The sequence below is a fragment of the Chionomys nivalis genome, chromosome 11 (genome assembly GCF_950005125.1).
Source record: "Chionomys nivalis chromosome 11, mChiNiv1.1, whole genome shotgun sequence".
NCBI classification, from domain to species: domain Eukaryota; kingdom Metazoa; phylum Chordata; class Mammalia; order Rodentia; family Cricetidae; genus Chionomys; species Chionomys nivalis.
In genome coordinates, this window is record NC_080096.1 from 32,500,154 (window position 1) to 32,519,771 (window position 19,618).

At 54.5% G+C, this 19,618-nt stretch overlaps 3 protein-coding genes across 5 annotated transcripts; all 3 read left to right on the forward strand.

Annotated features, from left to right (window-relative positions):
- Positions 1-291: 291 nt before the first annotated feature.
- Dph2 (diphthamide biosynthesis 2) lies at positions 292-3,537 on the forward strand. Its single transcript, XM_057784554.1, has 6 exons — positions 292-571; positions 813-925; positions 1,170-1,393; positions 1,594-2,277; positions 2,374-2,550; positions 2,692-3,537. The coding sequence occupies exons 1-6, from the start codon at positions 425-427 to the stop codon at positions 2,814-2,816; spliced, it is 1,470 nt and encodes a 489-aa protein (XP_057640537.1). The 5' UTR covers positions 292-424; the 3' UTR covers positions 2,817-3,537.
- Positions 3,538-5,007: 1,470 nt separating this feature from the next.
- Atp6v0b (ATPase H+ transporting V0 subunit b) lies at positions 5,008-8,009 on the forward strand. The gene is made up of 8 exons (XM_057784511.1): positions 5,008-5,175; positions 5,641-5,689; positions 5,896-5,979; positions 6,106-6,183; positions 6,370-6,439; positions 6,540-6,591; positions 6,901-7,091; positions 7,697-8,009. Exons 1-8 carry the CDS (start codon positions 5,109-5,111, stop codon positions 7,721-7,723), a joined length of 618 nt encoding a protein of 205 aa, XP_057640494.1. The 5' UTR covers positions 5,008-5,108; the 3' UTR covers positions 7,724-8,009.
- Positions 8,010-8,818: 809 nt separating this feature from the next.
- Positions 8,819-19,195, forward strand: B4galt2 (beta-1,4-galactosyltransferase 2). 3 transcript variants are annotated; one of them, XM_057784858.1, is made up of 8 exons: positions 8,819-9,118; positions 10,453-10,540; positions 10,649-11,004; positions 11,217-11,452; positions 15,060-15,250; positions 15,468-15,590; positions 15,702-15,806; positions 18,327-19,195. In XM_057784858.1, the coding sequence occupies exons 2-8, from the start codon at positions 10,464-10,466 to the stop codon at positions 18,475-18,477; spliced, it is 1,239 nt and encodes a 412-aa protein (XP_057640841.1). In that variant the 5' UTR covers positions 8,819-9,118; positions 10,453-10,463; the 3' UTR covers positions 18,478-19,195. The 3 variants fall into 3 exon arrangements, with proteins under 3 accessions (XP_057640841.1, XP_057640843.1, XP_057640842.1); XM_057784860.1 differs by lacking the exon at positions 10,453-10,540 and having other exon boundaries at positions 8,819-9,227; XM_057784859.1 differs by lacking the exon at positions 10,453-10,540.
- The last annotated feature ends 423 nt before the right edge of the window (positions 19,196-19,618 follow it).

A 19,618-nucleotide genomic window follows, 5' to 3' on the forward strand; every position in this document is an offset into this window, starting at 1 on the left:
TACATGTACACATACACACAAATGTTAAAACCAAATTTCATTGCACATGAGATACTTACTGTGACCAGCGGATAGGACCTGCTCACACTGAATTAGTGATTTAGGAAGCTGAAGTTCCACAGGGCACCAGCAGGCTGACCTGAAGGTACCCGGAAAGAAGCTGTAGCCTGTGGAACTACAACACCCACAAGGCTTCGCGGCACTTCCGATTGGTCCTGAGTACGAGGGTGGTGATTGGTTCTCTGTGGGCATTCCTTGAACCCGGAAATAATCTCAATAGGTCCATGTGTAGTGGAGAACCGGGAGTTTGGAAGCGTTGGACGTGAATCCTGGGGCCCCTGAACAGGTTGGTCCCAAGCCACAAACAAAACTGCTGTGACTTCGAGGGGCGCAGCTGCGTCTCTCCCCACTCAACCTGTGCCCCATGGAGTCTACGTTCAGCAGCCCCGCGGAGACGGCCCTACAGCGGGAGGCCGGAGTCCCAGGACTGCTCACTCCTCCCGAAGACCTTGACCGAGTGTATGAGCTGGAGCGAGTCACGAAATTTGTCTGCGACTTAGGGTGTCAGCGGGTGAGAGCCAATTTAGAAAGCGAGGGTTGGCTCGCCTCTGGGGATGGCTTGCCGGGATTGGGATTTTGGATGCTATGTGGGTTGAGGAAAACGGAGTTCGCCCGCGTCGAACGGACCACCCGCCACTCCGTGGGGCCGAGTGTCCCTCTGGAAGTAGGGACTTTGAAACTTGAGTGTCTCTTTTACAGACGCTCTTGGTGGAGGAGTGGACCGTTGCTGACTTTATGATTTGTGCTTACAGGTGGCCTTACAGTTCCCTGACCAGTTACTGGGAGACGCTGCAGCAGTGGCTGCACGGCTGGAGGAAGTCACGGGATCGAAGATGTTCATTTTGGGAGACACGGCTTATGGCAGGTATGAACTCATGCTGGGAGTCAGTGGTCGGGTCTGAAGATCTAGGCCCCGTGGGGTTTTCTTGCTGACAGGATCTGCCTCCAGTGACTGTTTGAATGATGAGAAGCTCCTGGTGCCGGCGTCCCTCCGTGACAGTGAATTCCTAACATGTTACCATTTTATCCACTGGCCACATTTCCCATTGTTGACAGCCCTTTCCAGGTAGGGAGGCCTCTCACCAGCGCTCTCTCTCTCCCCCTTGCAGCTGCTGTGTGGATGTGCTGGGTGCTGAGCAGGCTGGAGCGCAAGCCCTTGTCCACTTTGGTCCTGCCTGCTTAAGCCCCCCTGCCCGTCTGCTGCCCATCACCTTCGTCCTTGGTCAGCGCTCTGTTGCCTTAGAACTCTGTGCAAAGGCCTTTGAAGCCCAGAACCCAGATCCCACAGCTCCGGTGGTACTGCTGAGTGAGCCAGCTTGTGCCCACGCCCTAGGTGAGAAATTATACCTGTGAGGGAAGGAGGGGTAGATGCGTGGCTGCATGCCTTAATTTCCCCTATGAAACACGCTTCCATAGAGCTCTTGATAGCAGCTTGACCTTGCTTGTACTTTAGGGTCACATTTAGTCTCCTGAGGATGAGGCATCTTCTGTTGTGCCGGACTTCAACTCCCATACCACCCCCTTCTCTTTCAGAGGCTTTGGTCACTCTCCTGCGCCCAAAGTATCAAGATCTGCTCATCTCCAGTCCAGCTCTGCCCCTGCCAGTGGGGTCCCCAAGTTCACAGCCTGAGCCCCTTGAACGTTTTGGACGACGTTTCCCCCTGAGCCCAGGAAGGTGTCTGGAAGAATACGGTGCCTTCTATGTGGGGAGCTCTCAAGCTAGCTCTGACCCTATCCTTGATCCAGACCTGAGCAGACTGCTCTTGGGGTGGACACCAGGACAACCCTTCATTTCCTGCTGTCCAGACACAGGACAGACACAGGACCAGGGTGCCCAGGCTGGGCGCCTAAGAGCTCGAAGACTGTATCTTGTAGAGCGGGCCAGAGATGCCCGTGTAGTAGGGCTGCTGGCAGGCACATTAGGTGTAGCTCAACACCGCGAGGCCCTGGCACACTTGCGGAAGCTGACTGAGGCTGCCGGGAAACGGAGCTACGTACTGGCCCTGGGGAGGCCCACACCTGCCAAGCTTGCCAACTTCCCTGAGATGGATGTCTTTGTGCTTTTGGCCTGTCCTCTGGGAGCCCTAGCCCCCCAACCTTCAGGTGGCTTCTTGCGGCCTGTATTGACGCCATGTGAACTGGAGGCTGCCTGTAACCCTGCCTGGCCACCCCCAGGCCTGGCTCCCCACCTCACACATTATGCGGAGCTGTTGCCTGGTGAGTGGCGGGGTGGGGGTGGGGGACACATCTTGGCTTGAAAGTTGGGGCTTGGAGTTGAAGGACCAGGATAGCTATCCTCTCCTTCCTTCTCAGGTTCCCCCTTCCATGTGCCACTCCCACCACCTGATTCAGAACTGTGGGACACCCCAGATGTATCCCTCATTTCTGGGGATCTCCGAGCACCACCTTCTTGGAAATTGTCACGTGACACTGGATGCTCTGCCCTAGCTCAAAGACCACAGCTGGAGCTGGCTGAGAGCAGCCCTGCAGGTAAGCATGCAAGTGCCTGCCCCCTGCTAGGGTCCTGGAGCTGGCTGAGGGCAGCCCTGCAGGTAAGCATGCGAGTGCTTGCCCCCTGCTAGAGTCCTGTCCAGGTCCAGCCCACACAGCTTGTTCTCATTCCCTCTACAGCTTCATTCCTCAGTTCCCGGAGCTGGCAGGGGCTGGAGCCCCGCCTGGGCCAGACACCAGTGAAAGAAGCTGTCTGCGGAAGACGGGGTATTGCCATTGCCTATGAGGATGAGGGAAGCAGCTGATGCCATGCGAGGCCAGTGTCATAGAGTGACAAATCGGCTGAACCAGCGTCTCCTCCTCTACAGTGATGCTTGAAGGAACCTGGACAGAGGGAATGCCAGTGGCTTCTCCCTGAGGGCCTATCTAGCCTGTCCTGGCACTGGCTCGGCATGCCTCGGTGCAATAAACGCCTGCTTGGTGGGGAAAAAAGGTTCAGGCCTTTCCTGGGCCCATCTGTCAGCAGCCTGGGACTGTGGCTGACCCCAGTTCCTGGTGTGCAATATAGTTCTGCCCTGTTCAGGGGCAGGAGTTGGATGATCCACACCCGGGTTCTTCCCCCTCAGCACTGTTGAGGGCAGGAGATGATCCACACCAGGATTCTTCCCCTCAGCACTGTTGGCTTTCTAGGCAAAGTGGTTCTACTGCGGAGGCTATTCTCTAAATGGTGGGATGTTTAGCTTTAGCAAAAGCACCTCCCCCCAGGTATGACAACCCAAATGATCTCCAGATACCATGTAACTGCTTCTAATTGAGAACCACTGGTCTAGACCCACACTGTCCAAGACAGTGTTCATGAGACACATGACTTCTGCAGTTCTAAAGTGGATGAAACCTGTTTCTCAGTTCCACTCGCATGGCAGTGTGGGACAGTTCTGTCACAGCACAAAGCTCCGCAGGACAGTTCTGGCTATGCTGACTCAGACTTGTCTCTGGGAGACACCAAGAAAACTGAAATAAACTGAACCCTCCTCCTCTTGCTTCTCTTTATTCACCAAACACATCTCGGTTCTACACAGTTCCTGTGGGTGGGTACAGGAGTTACATATGTGACCAGGTTCCTGTCCTCGGAGTGTGGTTGGGAAGAAATAGTGACCCCATGAATTAGAATTGTATGTGAAGAAGGGAGCCCCGGGGACAACTGGACCTCATAGCAGATTCAAGAGGCATCCCATATAGGGGAGTCCTGAGCTGGATCTTGAAAAGAAAAAAAAAATTGTCAGAATAAAAGAAGTGGAAAAGCACATTGGGCCTAAACAGACCAGTCAACATGGTGGGTACTTAAACCAAAGTGTCGTCGCTGGGGCTGGAGGTGGAGCTTGGTAGAGTGCTTGTCTCAGTTGTAGGTCCTAGGTTTTAATTCCCCAGCACTGGAGTGTGTGTCTGTCTGTCTGTGGTTACTGAATCCCAGAAGAAAACAAAACTTACCCACTCATTGTCCACATTACCCAGGACTCTTAAATTGGCACTGTCCAGATCACGTAGTGTCCAGGCTAAAGATAAAGGCAGAGCTGTAAACTGACGTGGGAACTGGATTCAAGTGAGCAGCACTCATGTATTCTGCCACGTTCTTAGGACCCACCTGTATGTCAGGCGCTAGAAACACAGTGAGTACAACCAACCATGGTGCTTCCACCTCCTGGGTAGGATGGACAGACAGAAACAAAACAGAACGTAGTACACCAAGTGGTGCTAAGAATTATGGGAAAACAAAACTGCGAAAGAGAAAGGGTTGTTTAGGGGAGTTAGGGGTTGGAATGTTACACAGAATGGGTAAGGAAAGCCTGGAAGGTGAGCAAAGACTGGAAGCTAGAGAGTGGGGCACATGAACCTAGAAGCAGGGTGAACAAATGCAAGAGGGAGGGGTATCACTGACGGGAATAGCTTGGAGGCTAGACGCCGCAGAATACGTTAGGGGCCTGGGAGCATAGTTTTGCGTACCATAGGAGACTAAGGATTTTCTCTTCTGTTCCCAGTGAAATAGGAACCACGGGACATTTGAGCACGAGAATGACATGTCCTTGAAAGCACCGCCTGGACTTCACGGGAGCTCACAGCTTGCACTCCACCCTGCCTCTGGGTTAGGAAAGGCAACCTATAAGAATGACCTCTGATGACCACCAGGTGTTAGCTAGGCAGTGCGAAGGCCACGAAAGCCTCCTTCAAGCAGAGGGAACAATCCAGAGCTTTCCTACAACTAGGTAGGACTAGAAAAGACCGGTAGGATCTGCAGTGGTTGGAGAATAAAACCGGGAGTCCAGTGGGCAGGTTAGGGAACAAGCAGCGCAAGTGTAGATCCGCACCTGGCGAGCAGAGCGCCGGGTAAGACTACAACTACCACAGTGCTCAGCGGCACGACGTCTACCGCGGCCCTACCGCAGCCAGCCATCCGCTGTGCGCGGAGGTCACGTGGAGCCGGCGCGTCACATGCGTCGGTCAGGTGGAACTGCGGGGCGGGCCAACAGACTGCGGGGCGGACGGTGGTCTCGGGTGTTCTCTCAGGTCCCACCGATCCGACCCCCGCCGTCGCTGCTGCCATGACGGGGCTGGCGCTGCTCTACACTGGGATCTTTGTGGCCTTCTGGGCCTGCATGATCGTCGTGGGTGAGCGGGACCGGGGCTGACTGAGCTGACCGGCTGGGGCGGGGGCAGGTGGCGGCCGGAGCCGGCCCAGCGCGGTGCCCTACCGCAACGTAGGGGGCCGACCCCGGGCTGCGAGAGCCACACCGGCCCTTCCAGGGTCGCGACCGCCGCCCCCCTCTAGTCTGCGAACGCAGACTTGGGCGCCCTGCTTCCTCTTTTCGCTCCCTGCCTTCCCCCTTCACAGCTTGTTGGGTAAACAGCGACTGGGCCGGCGGGATCTGGCACGGCCTGGATGCCTCGCTTGACCGAGGAGGGGCTTGGTGTCATTGAGACGGGTTACCTAAGGAGTGGCAGGAAGAAAAAAAATGGAGGCCAGGGCGGAGGTTCTGTTTCGCTCCGGGACTCTTGTCTTAGATGTGTCGGGCAGTTGGGCTGGGGAATGTGTCTCAAAAGAGCAACCCTTAACTCCTTTTCTCATTGCTGCAGGAATCTGCTACACCATTTTTGACCTGGGCTTCCGCTTTGATGTGGCATGGTAAGGGCATGGCGGGGATTCTCCTAGGAGCCCCTTCTTTCTGTAGTCTGAGCCCTAGCTCAACTCTTCAGACACAAGGACCTATGGGAAATACCGGGACTGGGGTCTGGGGCTGGGTGGGAGCTGAGTTTCGTGTACTCACTCTCCCCCAGCCCTGCCCTTTCCTGACCACAGTCGACTGGCTTTCTTCCCTATTCCCACACCAGGTTCCTGACAGAAACTTCTCCCTTCATGTGGTCGAATCTGGGCATTGGCCTAGCAATTTCGCTGTCTGTGGTTGGAGCAGCCTGGTAAGTGTCGGGGCAGTGGGGCTAGTGGGAAGTTCTGAGTTGTGGTGGTGGTGTCATTGGGTTCTTAATCATGCTGGGGACAGTGTGACTATTTGAGCACCTCTAATCAGTGTGTCCTTCCACCAGGGGCATCTATATTACCGGCTCTTCCATCATTGGGGGTGGGGTGAAGGCCCCCAGAATCAAGACCAAGAACTTGGTTAGGTGAGTAGAAGAGGCTTTGGTCGTCAAAGCCAACCTGCTGCGATGGAGGTCTGCTGACATACTGGCTTGTGACCAGCCTCATCGTGAGTCAAGGAGAGCTGGCTGGGGATTTTCTGACAAATGGCTGATTTCCTTCTCCTCTCTTTTCTCCACCCCTCCCCCAACCTTTACCATTACTATTGCCAGCATTATCTTCTGTGAAGCTGTGGCCATCTATGGCATCATCATGGCGATTGTCATTAGCAACATGGCTGAGGTAAGGGAAAACCCAGTGGTTTATGCTTTGCCTAAAGACTGGAGGGAGAAGGTAGGTGCATTGCATTAAGGGATGGCTTCTGATGACCTGTCCTCCTCAGCCTTTCAGTGCTACTGACCCCAAGGCCATTGGCCATCGAAACTACCATGCAGGTGAGTGGATAGCCCAAAGTTCAGCCTTGCCAGGCATGGTGGTATGGGCCTTAAGTGGCGGGAACTGAGCTAAGAAGCCAGCCAGCACTACAGAACTAGAGTGGACATCCCCGCACCCCCACCTACATGCGTACACACAGACATAGGTGTCTGGGCTCCACACACTTGCTCCTAGCTCCGACTTCCCAGCTTCAGACTCCTTTTTATATTCTCAGCTGCTTGAGCCTGCTTTACAGAGTTGGGGTGGGATTGATCCCGTTAGCCCATTTCGGATCCTTCATCGTCTCCTGTGCTTATCTTATCCTCCAGGCTACTCCATGTTTGGGGCCGGCCTCACAGTTGGTCTTTCCAACCTCTTTTGTGGAGTCTGCGTGGGCATCGTGGGCAGTGGGGCCGCCCTAGCTGATGCACAGAACCCCAGCCTCTTTGTAAAGATTCTCATCGTGGAGATCTTTGGCAGTGCCATTGGCCTCTTTGGGGTCATCGTCGCAATCCTTCAGGTGCTGAATCCCCCTAGGGAACTGTGGCCTCTTTGTCCTTGTCCTCAGCGTAGCCTTACTCTGCTTTGAGAAGAATAGACTCCTCCCTTCTCCACCCAGAACTGTGAGACCCTTTCCCATCTCTTGGTTCCCCTTTGTCTGTTGCTATATATGCATATATCTCTCCTTTAGTCCCTGTTTGCACCCGTTTCCTCTGCTGCCTCTGGGAATGTCCTCTTTGTGATACAGCCTGTGAGGGATGTCCGTGACAATCTTGACACACTTCCCTCTCAGGGTCTGTGTGCATATGTACGTCATGCTGTCAGTAGACTCGCACGTCTGGATTCTGTATTTTGTCAGTGTGTGGGTTTGTGGTGAAAAGACCAGCCTGACGGTCTAAACATGACTTTGGCTGCTTGGCTAGGTTGACTCCTGGGGACATTGGCTTTGTCCATGCTTCTCCTCTTTGTTGTATTGCTGATCTCCTTTGTCGCTGTCCATGTCTGCCTATCAGTGTGTCTGTCTTGTATGGTCATCCATCTGTGGTCTGTCTGTCTACTCACGGGCCTGCTGGTTGTGATCTTGTCACTGTCCCTGCCTGATTTGTCCCTGTTCTTCTTTTGCAGACCTCCAGAGTGAAGATGGGTGACTAGATGATCTGTGTGGGTGGGGCCGTGCCCCACTGTTATTTATTGCTGGTTTTCCTGGGACAGCTGGAGCTGTGTCCCTGGCCTTTCCTGGGCTTGGTGTTCAGGGCCCTCCTGCACTCACCTCTTGCTGCCTGTTGACTTTGGAGGCATTGCAGTCCAGACTGAACCCCAGTGTGGGGAGTGGGCTGCTGATGGTGACTGTGTACAGCTGTGCACCTGTGTCCCCTACCCCCCCATCCAGCCCATCTTCCTAGTGTTTGTGAAATAAACTTGGTATTTGTCCCGGTCATTGAGGCGTCTGTTGGCCCTTTGCGACACCTTTCACAGAGGAAGGGTGGGGCCTGTACACTCACCGTAACCTCTTGTTAATATTCTTTCGGCACCACCTCTGCTGTGGAAGGTGCTGGCTCCTGGGTGGCAAGGGCAGGGTGCTAGACTACCTATATCAGGGAGCCTCTTAAAGTCTGGGTTCTAGGATCTTCCTAGCCCTAGGCCCTTGGAGTCGTATGCACTAGATGCAAGCTGACTATAGCCAATTAGCTCTCTCAGTTTTCCTACTCCTGAGACTTCCTACACCTTCTCTTCCTGGAATCCAATTTTTTTTTTGCTTTTGATAGTTGTGTAACACCTAAATCTTCAAGAACCTCTTCAGTGGTCTCAATTCCTGGGGCCCTGTTCAACTCCGCCCATACCCATCCTATCAAATTCTAGATTGTTTCCCTAATCTTAGTTATCCTGCTCTTACCCCAGAAGTCATTTTTAGTTAACACCTTTAAGGGTCTTACCCAGCTGGCAGCCCTGGTTGGCTGACCTTGAATCATGCACCCGCGAAAGAGTTGGAAAGGCCCTGACCCCAGGTGGCCCACTAGCCAGACCCAGTCTCAACAACCTGAAGGGCCTAGCCAGCCGGCTTCTGCCTCTTTCCATCGCTAAGGCAAGCTGGTGGAGGAACCTGATGAATTCCCGCGCCTCTCCTGGGTCTCGGGCATCCGCATGAGCGTCTCCCCGCTGGCAGGGCCGCGCAGGGCCAACGGCAGGGGCGGGCGGTGGAGCGGCGCGCGGCGCGTGCGGGCGCGCTGGAGGCGGGGGCCGCGGGGGCGCGCGCGCGGGCGCGCCGGCCTGGCCTGCCCCTCCGAGGAGCCGTAGCGCGGGAGGGAGGCGGCAGCGCAGTGGTCCGTCGGTCCGCCGGTCCGTGGGTCTGCCCGGCCCCGCCCTGCCTCCCGGGGCGGCTCGGCTCCATGGCCCGCGGCGGCGGCGGCGGGAGGTGGCCCGGGGGCCGCGGAGACCGCTGACCGGGCGGTGGGGCCGGGCCATGGGGGACGGAGCCGTCCGCAGCTGCCGGAGCCGGTATCCCTACCCGAGCTGGAGCGGCGCCCCCTGCTGAGCCCCGAGCGCTGGGTGAGAGGAGGAGGGCGCGCGCGGCCCCCAACCCAGGGCCCCGACATTCCAGACCCAGCCCCACTAGGGAGACACCCGCGCGCCGCCCCAGATCCCAGCCCAGGACCCGGTGAGCGAGGCGCCGGCGCTGCCCCTGGCCTGGCTGCACCCCACCCTACCCCCATCCCGCTAGCCGCCTGGGCTCCTGCGTCCGCCCCCAGCGGGCCTCCCTCATTGTCCTCGCTCGCCCCGGCCTTGTGTCTGGTGGAGGCGCTCGGCCCCCGGCCCCACATCCACATCTCCCACTGCATGCACCCCTCCCCAGGGCTCCACACCCACCTGTCCTCTGCTGCCTCCCCCGTCCCGGGTTGCCACGTGTTCAGCCTCCCAGCCCCGCCCAGGCGCACCCCTCAGACTGGTGGTTAGCCCGACCCAGAGCCCCTGCCCTGGAGGGAGAGGTGGGAATACTTGCACGTGAGTCTGGGAGTGTGGTGTATGGCTAAGCTTGTCTGGGAGCCGCGGTTTGTTGATGTATGTGGCTTGTATGTTACTGTCACCCCAAGTGTATCTGGTTCTCTATGTGGGTTTCTGTGTGTCCCTTAGAGTGTGGGTGCCTACTGCTGGTACTAAAGGTGTCTGTAACTCTGTGTTTGAGATATCCTGCTCTCAGGAGCGGTGCCAGAAGTGTTTGTTGACCTTTCGAAACTACAACAGAGTTCTGAGCCAAGCAAGACAAGACACCCCACCACCACCACCTCCACCCCCGTCCACCTCTGCCATCCTAGGAACTTTGCTCCTCCAGGGCCAAGCCTAGTCCATTTCAGGAATCAGAACTAGCTTCCCTGCTCAGGCTCCAGAGACAGCCTGAGATTTAGGTGAGGGATATCTGTGGCTAGCCCTGCATGGTACCTTCACCCTCCTTCACCCTTGTTCCAGTGGGAAGAATCCTTTTTAACATCCTCTCCATCTGGGGTCCCCTGGATGCTGAAGGCCCTTCCCAGCCTGGTCCTGGTTGGTCAGGCCTGCTTGCTGTTGGCCCCTGAATGCCTCAGCATGCCATGGGTCTGAATAATTTTCCCCATCAGGACCCTTGGGAGGACTAAGTGAAGCCATAGTGTAAAGTAGGAACATTCCTCCGTGATAGGCATTCAGGAAATGATCCATTCCCTAAGCGGTGTATCCTGGGTTGAGGAGTCGATCTCTGGTCTCTGGGGCGCAGGTGGAGCCGCAGTGCTGAGATACAGTCCCGGGTAATCCAGCTCACCTGTGCCTGCTGCTGTGCGAGCCAGTGTGTAGAGGCATGCAGCGAGGGTTGGCGTGTGTGTCCGGGTGACTTAGTGCTGGGGTTTGTCTAGGATGGCAGAACATGAGTTGCCAGTGGCTGTCGGTGTGTCCGCAGGTAGAATACAAACAAGTCCATGAGTTTCAAGGTGTTTATGAAAGGTAAGTGAGGATAGGGGTCTGTGAATGAGCCGCCAAGTAGGAAGCAGGTGGGTAGCATTACCTGTCCTGCCCTGACCTGTGGGATCTGTTTCTCTCCCCCCTGTTCAGGCTGGCAGCCAGATGCTTGGGCCCACTGGGCAGGCCATTGGCCACCTGCGGGATGAGCAGACTGCTGGGGGGGACGCTGGAGCGGGTCTGCAAGGCTGTGCTCCTTCTCTGCCTGCTACACTTCCTTGTGGCTGTCATCCTCTACTTTGACGTCTACGCCCAGCACCTGGCCTTTTTCAGCCGCTTCAGTACCCGAAGCCCAGCCCATGCCCTCTACCCTGCAGCCAGCAGCAGCACCAACTGCTCTCGGCCCAATGCCACTGCCGCTAGTTCTGGGCTTCCTGAAGTGCCCAGTGCCCGACCTGGCCCCACAGCTCCTGTCATTCCACCCTGTCCTGATGTGCCACCTGGTCTTGGTGAGCCTGTAGAGTAGGGCCTACCTGTTGTAGGGGTGGGAAGAGGACCCTACCAATGTGCCTAGGGAGCTGGAGCGCTGAACCATGGGGGCACCGAGGCTCCAGATCTATTGATGGAGGGCTATTCCAGGGGCTCTGTTGCCCACTCCCAGGTGGCTAGTGTCCCTGGATTCTGGCAAAGGCCCTGACTCTTGACACTGTCCTGCCTGCAGTGGGCCGAGTGGTCATCGAGTTCACCTCACCCATGCCTCTGGAGCGGGTGCAGAGGGAGAACCCAGGAGTGCTCCTGGGAGGCCGCTATACACCACCTGACTGCATCCCAGCCCAAACGGTGGCAGTCATCATCCCCTTTAGACACCGGGAGCACCACCTACGCTATTGGCTCCATTATCTGCACCCCATGTTGAGGCGGCAGCGGCTCCGCTACGGTATCTATGTCATCAACCAGGTGCGTGCACTGTGGTCCTTGGCTGAGCACTAGCCTTCAGTAAACTCTCATGCGTCTGTGGATGAGCCTGCTCAGGCATACGGGGGGCCATGTGCCTGTTGGTGCACACACGAGGCTGGAGAAGGCTGGGCCCTTGCCTGTTAATGGTTGTGTGAGTCTACATGGATTTGGGGGTACATGTCTGTCAGTAAATGCAGGAAGTCTGTGTGTGTGGAAGGGGATGTGAACCTATAAGTGCTGGCATTGTACTCTTGTGGTGTATACATAGCTTGGTTGGACATCTCTTTGGGATATCCCTGTAAAGTAAAAGAGATGTCAAAACCAAGGTGGCAGAGGCCTCATGTGCACCAACTAGGAGGCAATGCCAAGAGCCTTGAAGAGAGGGAGAGTTGGGACCCTGAAAAACACATGAAGTCCAAAACCTTAAGTATAGCATCTAGGCTCTGGCTAGTAGTGGCATTGAGTCTCAGAGAGGACCTGATAAGGAGGAAGGTATATGATTGGAATTGAAGTGAGGCCGGTGGGAACACAGAGAAGCCTGGTTCAGCCATGCTGTTGTCAGAGATGAACAGGTAATAACAGGAGAAGGTAAAGCTTCTAGGAATAGGGGCCTGGCAGCCCAGGGCTTAGCAAGAGGACTCATCTCTTGTGTTTAGGAACTAGTGGATGAGGGTTGGAGTCTAACATACAGGCTGGGTAGCAAAGGTTAGCTAGAGGGCTAGTTTGGGGGGGGTACATCAAGAACTTGAGAGGTATGTTTGGCAGTGACCTCTAGCCTGAACTGGTGGGGCAACATTTGAAGTGGGGGTAACCTGCGTATGTTGCTGTGATTATGTGTGAAGAACGGAGGGAGGAGAGGCCTAGAAGCAGTGTGACCAATTAGGAAGCAATTTTAGTCCCCAGAAAAGATGGTGGAAGTGCTTATGGGCGGGGCAGTCTATGGGGTGTAAAACAGTGGAGAGAAAGATGTCAAAACAAAGCAAGGGATTTAGTCTTTGCTGTGTTCATAGCCATACCTGTGAGTGGGATGGGAGAATATCCCATGGGAGCTAGGCCATATCTGGAGGAGAGTGACTGGGGATGCTGCCTTGCCTGGAGTGTTGGGAGCCTGCGGGGAGGAAGAGAAGGGACATTCTGCTGACAGTCAGAGTGTGTGTCTGTACCTAGGAGGGGAGTCTGTGAGGGAGATTGGATATGGAAACACTAGAAGGTAGACTTTGTTTTGTTTTTCAAGACAGTGTTTCACTTCTGTATCCCTGGCTGTCTTCTAACTCAACTCGTGTAGACCAGGCTCTGCCTCCTGAATCCTGGGTTTAAAGGCATTAGCCACCACTGCCCAGCCCTTTTCTTTGCTTTTGTTTTTCAACACAGGGTTTCTCTGTGTGACAGTCCTGGCTGTCCTGAAACTCACTTTGTAGACCAGGCTGGCCTCGAACTCACCGAGATCTGCCTGTCTCTGCCCCCTGAGTGCTGGGATTAAAGGTGTGTACCCAGCTCATTTTTTTAAATTGTGTAATATTTGTGTGTATATAATCAAGCCATGACACCTATGTGGAGGTCAGAGGACAACTTTGTGGTTTAGTTCTCTCCTCTCCGCTCGCCCCCCCCCCACATAGATTTGGGGCTTAAGGTTTTTTTTTTTTTTTTTTTTTTTGGTTTTTCGAGACAGGGTTTCTCTGTGGCTTTGGAGCCTGTCCTGGAACTAGCTCTGTAGACCAAGCTGGTCTCGAACTCACAGAGATCCGCCTGCCTCTGCCTCCCGAGTGCTGGGATTAAAGGCGTGCGCCACCATTGCCCGGCATGGGCTTAAGGTTTTGTAGATCAAATTCAGTTGTCAGGTGTGTGCAGCAAATGCCTTACTAACTGAACTACCACTAGCCCACAATGTAGAGATGGTTTAGTTTTAGTGTGTGTGTGCATGTGTGTGTGCTCGTGCGCGTGCACACATACATGTACATAGCCATAGAACACTTTTGGAGGTCAGAGGATAACTTTGTGAAGGTACTGGGGATCAAACCCAGGTCACCAGACTTATTCAGGAATTACTGTACCTGCTGAGCCATCTCACCAGCTAGAAGGTTCTTAAAACCCACCTCTGCCATGCCTACAGAGCGTGGAATGTTGTGGGGGCGGGGGCAGGACATCATCAAGGGTTAGATGGGGAAAGGAAGGCAGCTATGGAGGCCCAGAAGACAGACCAGAGAATGTCAGGAGACCCTGGAGAGTGGACATCCTGGAAGCCCAGCAGTCAGTGTCAGGAAGGAAGCATGGCAGCTGTGTGATAGTGTGGGGGAGGGAGAGGGATGTGAACCAAGTGCGTCTGTCCAGTGGATTTAGCAACAAGGTGGGCCCAGTGAGAGCCATTTCAGGGGCATAGTGGGGGCGGAAGCAGATTGCAGTGGGCTGAAGGAGGAATCAGATTTGACAAAATAACTAATTGGAGACAACGCTTAAAAAACATCTCTGCTGAGAAGAGAAGGCAAAGGGTAGGGTGATGGCGGGCTGAAAGTGTTTTCCTCCCTAGAGAGAGAACTCAGCGTGTTTATGAGCCATGTGGGGAAGACCGAGGGCTCCTAGCTGGTGAGAGAGGCTGGAAGAACACTGATAAGCTAGGAGAAAAGTGTCCTACTAGGGCTGGGAGAGGAGATGTGGAAAGGACAGGAAGGCAGTGAGCAGGTGGCCTGGTCTTCAAGGAGCGGCTCCTGCCTAGCAGGTTTGTCCAGGGCCTGGAGAAGTCACTGTTTCTCCTTTCCTACTGAAGCACCCACTCACAGATGCCAGCTCCAGAGGCTTCTGTCGTAAGCATGGGTTGTAGCAGAGCCCGAGGGGCCAATTCTTGTCAAATCCACCCCTCTCTGTCCAGAATCGCCTGGGCCTGTGTGGCCAGGGGCCCAGCAGTCCTATATCTTTGGGTCCCCCGCTCACAGAGGTGTGACTGCCTGTAGCACGTTGCTTGTCTTTTCCTCTTGGGAACACAAGATCACCCAGCACAGTCCCGTGTTGTCTCAGAGGCTGCCCAGGAGTTGGAAGTGAATTGAAGTGGGCCAGCGCTGGTCATTTAGGGTGTCACATTATGTGTCAGGTGACAGTAAGCTCCGTAGGGAGGTAGACCGGAGCTTCTCATCTGTAGACTCTCCTCTGGCACAAAGGAGAAAGTCATGGGGCGTGTTTAAATGAATGGATGAGATAAACCGCAGAGTGGTTCAGTAGATACCGGTATAAACGAAGCCCAGAGAGGAGGGGGATTTTACTGGGGCCTGGAGGTCTGAGCAGAAGTCAGCCTTTTCAGGCATGAATTTGAGCACTAAAGCAAGGCATTCTAGATAGGGGGAAGTGCTAAGAAACCCCAGTGCTTCATAACAGAAAAGTCCACCATGTTCTGTGGTGCCTGAGGACTGTAATCTGGTTGGGCCACAGAATCTGACAATTCCACATTGGAGCCGAACTGTAAAAGGTCTCTGAATGGGGGATCAGCCTAAGAGTCTGAGGGAGTCGTGAGGGTGGGAGACAATTGTGTGGGTCCCTGGGATCATGCTGGAAACTGGCAGGTACCTGCTGGTCACAGATGCAGAGCTGACCTGTGTCCATTCACCCACCTCCCCACCAGCATGGTGAAGAGACCTTCAACCGGGCCAAGCTGCTCAACGTAGGCTTCCTAGAGGCACTGAAGGAGGATGCTACCTATGACTGCTTCATCTTCAGTGATGTGGACCTGGTCCCTATGGACGACCGCAATCTGTACCGTTGTGGTGACCAACCCCGCCACTTTGCCATTGCCATGGACAAATTTGGCTTCCGGTGAGACTTACTTAGCAAGACTCAGACCTACCCACCCCCACTTGCACCCAGGCCCATAGTCCCAGCTTCATGTCCTCCTAGCCTCTGGCCCAGTTCAGATCCTTCTATGTAATGTAGCTCTTCCCTGGGTCCTAGTTATGCGTTCTTCCCACTCACCATCTGTGATCCTGCATCTTGACTCCCCTGTGACCCTAACATCTGCTCTCCCATGTCATAGGCTGCCCTATGCTAGCTACTTTGGAGGTGTGTCGGGCCTGAGCAAGGCCCAGTTTCTGAGGATCAATGGCTTTCCCAACGAGTACTGGGGCTGGGGCGGTGAGGATGACGACATCTTCAACCGGTAAGTAGGGACAGGACAGAGGAGACCAGGTCAGGGGGTGAGGAGTCACAGACTGGGAGGGGCTCCTTACCTTTCCTGGTGCCTGTTCAGTCTGCCTGTCGCCCCTCCTAGGATCTCCCTGACTGGGATGAAGATCTCACGCCCAGATGTCCGGATAGGCCGCTACCGCATGATCAAGCACGACCGGGACAAACATAACGAGCCCAACCCTCAGAGGTGACCCCAGCACCCCTGACCCCTGGGCCCCTGATCCCTTGATCCCTAGAGGTAACTTCCCAGTATCCCAAATGCCTTTGATCTCTAACCCCATAGAGGAAGCTCTGAGCACCGTTGGCCCATGAGAAGTGTCTGCCTGATAGAGGCAACTGATCCCTAGAGATGGCCCTAATGCTCCTGACCCTTGACCTCTAAAGGTGACTCCTGGCCCTCCTGGGTTGGTTCCTGGAGGTGACTAGAAGTTAAGTTCCAGCTTGGGTTGTCATTGCATAGACCGCATTTCCATTAGCGCCCTCAAATAGCTCACTTATGTACCTTGAATGACCCTGCTTATACTGGCCCTGTCAGAGCAGATAAGATGACAGACAGATGGTGGGTGCTGGCCATAGACCCTAGGAACTCAACACAGGTACATAAGCCGAGCAGAGGGAGAGTTGAGATAGTGTCAACCACTCACAGCAGCCGACTCCTGCTGGGGTTGAAATACCCACATTAGATGTTCGTGACTGAGAAGGAAAGGTCTAACAGGCATGTGAAATATAGGCCAAGACTCCTTGAGCTTCCAGACAATCTCTGAGTGCTGCCAAGCTTTCTAGAGTCACGTCTAGCCCCTGTCCTACACTCCCTTACGAGGGTCACGCTAGGCAAGGAAAACAGTTACTCCACAGGTCACGGAAGCCAGGGAAAGGCGTGAGGTAGTGGGACTCTATGTGGGGCTTAAAAAGGTCCTCATTCACTGAAATCTGTTTCACATTCCCTTGGGCGTATATTCACCCACGTTTGCCTGGCTGATGGAGAAGGCCGGAGTGGGTGTAGGGACTTTGTAAGAGTTGAGTGTGAGCATGTGTGGCATATACTGAAACCTTAAAGCCATTTGGTTTTTACACGGCAAAGGTGGCAGCCACAGAAGGGAATCGGTGCTGTGTAGCTGGGTACCTGGAGAGGTTTAACTTCTTTCCCAGAGGGCTTTGAGAGTCCTGGAAAGTTCCTGAACAGGGAGAGACACCATTGAATTTATCTGGAAGGCTTATTTTTTTAGTTCAAGGAAGGTGAAGGAATGGCCTAGTTGTTGGGTAGACCTAGGGAGAATTGATCAGGCCTGAATTCATGAAAGGAATTCATAAAACTAGAGGGGACGTGGCAGGGGAAGGACCATTGGGACTTCTGTATCCCCTGACTTTTTTGCCCTAAACTCAAGACTATAGGAATGGAGAGATGGATTATGGACTGACTTGGGGCTGGAATTTGGCAGAAGCATGAGACACCCCGCCCCCCTCCAAGGAGTCCAGGGAGCCAATAGAAAAGCGTGTGGTTCAGATGAAACCATGGTCAGCAGAGAAGGGATGACAGGCAGATAAATGCCAGCTAATTGCAGAATTAGCTGGTCATCAATTAGTGATGCCTGCTTGGGTATGGCTGTGGCCAGACAACATGAAATTTCTGCACTAAGGAAGTCTGAATGGTGGCTCTGAAACTCAAGAGTGCTCCAGGATTCCTTCCCCACCCTACATGCTCAGATCATCAGCAGAGCGTGTCCATGCCACCCCCAAAGCACTTGAGTCCGTCTGCTTTACTCCTCCATGTTTACCGTAGTCTGGTCGCTGTGATCCTGCCCTGACGACTGCAAAGGTTTTCCTGCCTCTTTGCTTTCCCATAGTCCATCCCACCTTTCTCCCAAAACTGGGTTAAGAATCCCTTGGTGTCTTCTTGCCACAGGATATGAAGTGCTTATTATGACTTACAGAGTCCTGCCCATACACGCTCTAACCGACAAAGAGGCCTAATCCGTTTTCTCTTTGTTGTGTGCTCAGGCCTCTGTGTAAAATGCTCTTCCCCCTCCCCTGCTTTCAGCTTTAGTGTCACATACTTCTCCCAGGAGAGTCACCTTGTACCCTTAGCTCTCTGGTGTTTACTTTGCCCAGTGTCTGCCTCCCTTAGTGAAGCAAACCTGCTGTGAGAGGAAGACCCTTGCATGTCCCGTCCATGCCTGTGTCCCTGGTGCTCAGAGTGCAGTCTGGTGTGGAGGAGCAGGTGGAGGAGTGGGTGTGGAAGGAGCGGCTGGTGGAATGTGGAAGAGAGACAGAGCAGAAGGCAGGGGTTAGGAGAGAAAAGATGACCTGTCACACATGGGATGTGTACTGCTGCGGAGGTGCACGGGGATGCCTCAGATATTATAGTCGAGCCAGCAAGATAACTCAGCGAGGAAAGGTGCTTCCTGGGTAATCTGGAGTCCCCAGAACCATGTAAAGGGGGAAGAAAAGGCCCAAGTTCCCTCCACACACATGCCCCATAATAATAAACATTATATATATGGTCAAGGTCTGAATGGAGACCTGTGAGAATGTTGTAGTTCTGCTTTCCCACCAAAGGGAGTGAGGTCTTCATTTGGAGAGCAGATGTCAGAGCAGTGGCCTTCTGTCAAGTTGTCCCTCAAGGGAGAGAATGGCCTGTGCCGTGGCTCCAGAGATTGAAGATTGAGCAGAGACTGTTAGCCTTGATTGGACTCATCTCCCTTCCTAGGTTTAGTAAGATTCAGAACACAAAAATGAGCATGAAGTGGGACGGCATTGGATCAGTGCGGTACCGCGTCTTGGAAGTGTCTCGGCAACCACTCTTCACCAACATCACAGTGGACATTGGGCGACCCATGTCATGGCTCAATCAAGGCTGACTCTAATGGACAAAGGCCCTCCATGCCCTTCTGATGTGGAGGGTCGCCTGCCAGAGGACTGACCTACAGCCTGGCTGACAGCAGCTCTGGGAGCGTCCCCAAGACTGAGACTGAGAGCTGTTTTCTGAGGGTCTTAATAGACAGCCAGCTGGACCTCGAAGTTTCAGAACCCACTTTGAGGGGCTTCTGGACAAGCCCCTCTTCTGGCCCTCTCTGAGGTCAATCCTTCCTGCCCTACTCGCCCCACCCCAACCTCCTCACTGTTAGGGTTGGGCCGGCCCCTGCACTGCCGCGTGCGCTCGCGGAGTGGCCTGAGCTAGGTCACTCCACCTCTCCGTGCCTCAGCTTCCCACTCCCTTGAGTCCCCTAGGGCCTAGAAAGGCGGGAGGTTTGACTAGGGGGCAGTGTCTCTTCCTGGGGGAATTCTCAGATCCAGAGATCCCTCATGCTTCCAGGGGAGGGGAAACCTTTTTCATTCAACATTGTAGGGGGCAAGCTTTGGTAAGCCACCTACTGAGGAGTGCCCCCAGGAGGGGACCAGAAGGGGTGCTGTGTTTCCTGGGATCATGGGTTTGGCCTTTGCATGGGGGACAGGTGGGGCTTGGATCAGTCAATGATTCTGGCCTCCCTCCCTTGGTGAGGAGGCAGAAGCCCCAGGGCCTGCTCATGTTTATATGTTGCACAGAAACTTGTGTGGGTGCTTTAGTAAAAAACGTTAACGGAGAAGCTCCATGTCTGTTTGTGAATGGGATCTGGTTCCCGGAAGCCAGTTTGTGTTGTGGGAGGTGACCTGTCCAGGGCCATCTTGGGACTTAATAGACGTCCAAGCCACTATACTGCCACTATTCTAAGGAGAAAGTTTATCTTGATGCTGCCATCAGGCTTGTAGGAGTAAGAAAATAACGAACCCAGCGGGACCTAATTTCTCAGTTCTACTTCCTCCTAGGTAGAAAGATGTCCAGGGGTAAGCTCAAGCGCTAGCTGACTAGCATGTGGCTCTGCTACCGTGGGTAGGGCGGGGCCTCACTCGAGGGCGATCCTGGGGCTCGGTGGTTTCCCAGGTGACCGCCTCTTGGGAGGGAAGGGGCTAAGGCCCGGATGCCACAGCCTGGTTTTCCCCAGAGGTGGTCAGGATCCCGGA

Coding starts and splice junctions, on each gene's coding strand:
- Dph2 (XM_057784554.1), top strand. CDS start 425: ATGGAGTCTACGTTCAGCAGCCCCGCGGAGACGGCCCTACAGCGGGAG. Junction 572..812: donor GCGACTTAGGGTGTCAGCGG/GTGAGAGCCAAT, acceptor TTGTGCTTACAG/GTGGCCTTACAGTTCCCTGA. Junction 1,394..1,593: donor AGCTTGTGCCCACGCCCTAG/GTGAGAAATTAT, acceptor CTTCTCTTTCAG/AGGCTTTGGTCACTCTCCTG.
- Atp6v0b (XM_057784511.1), top strand. CDS start 5,109: ATGACGGGGCTGGCGCTGCTCTACACTGGGATCTTTGTGGCCTTCTGG. Junction 5,980..6,105: donor TCTGTGGTTGGAGCAGCCTG/GTAAGTGTCGGG, acceptor TCCTTCCACCAG/GGGCATCTATATTACCGGCT. Junction 6,592..6,900: donor CCATCGAAACTACCATGCAG/GTGAGTGGATAG, acceptor CTTATCCTCCAG/GCTACTCCATGTTTGGGGCC.
- B4galt2 (XM_057784858.1), top strand. CDS start 10,464: ATGAGTTGCCAGTGGCTGTCGGTGTGTCCGCAGGTAGAATACAAACAA. Junction 11,453..15,059: donor GTATCTATGTCATCAACCAG/GTGCGTGCACTG, acceptor CCTCCCCACCAG/CATGGTGAAGAGACCTTCAA. Junction 15,591..15,701: donor GATGACGACATCTTCAACCG/GTAAGTAGGGAC, acceptor CGCCCCTCCTAG/GATCTCCCTGACTGGGATGA.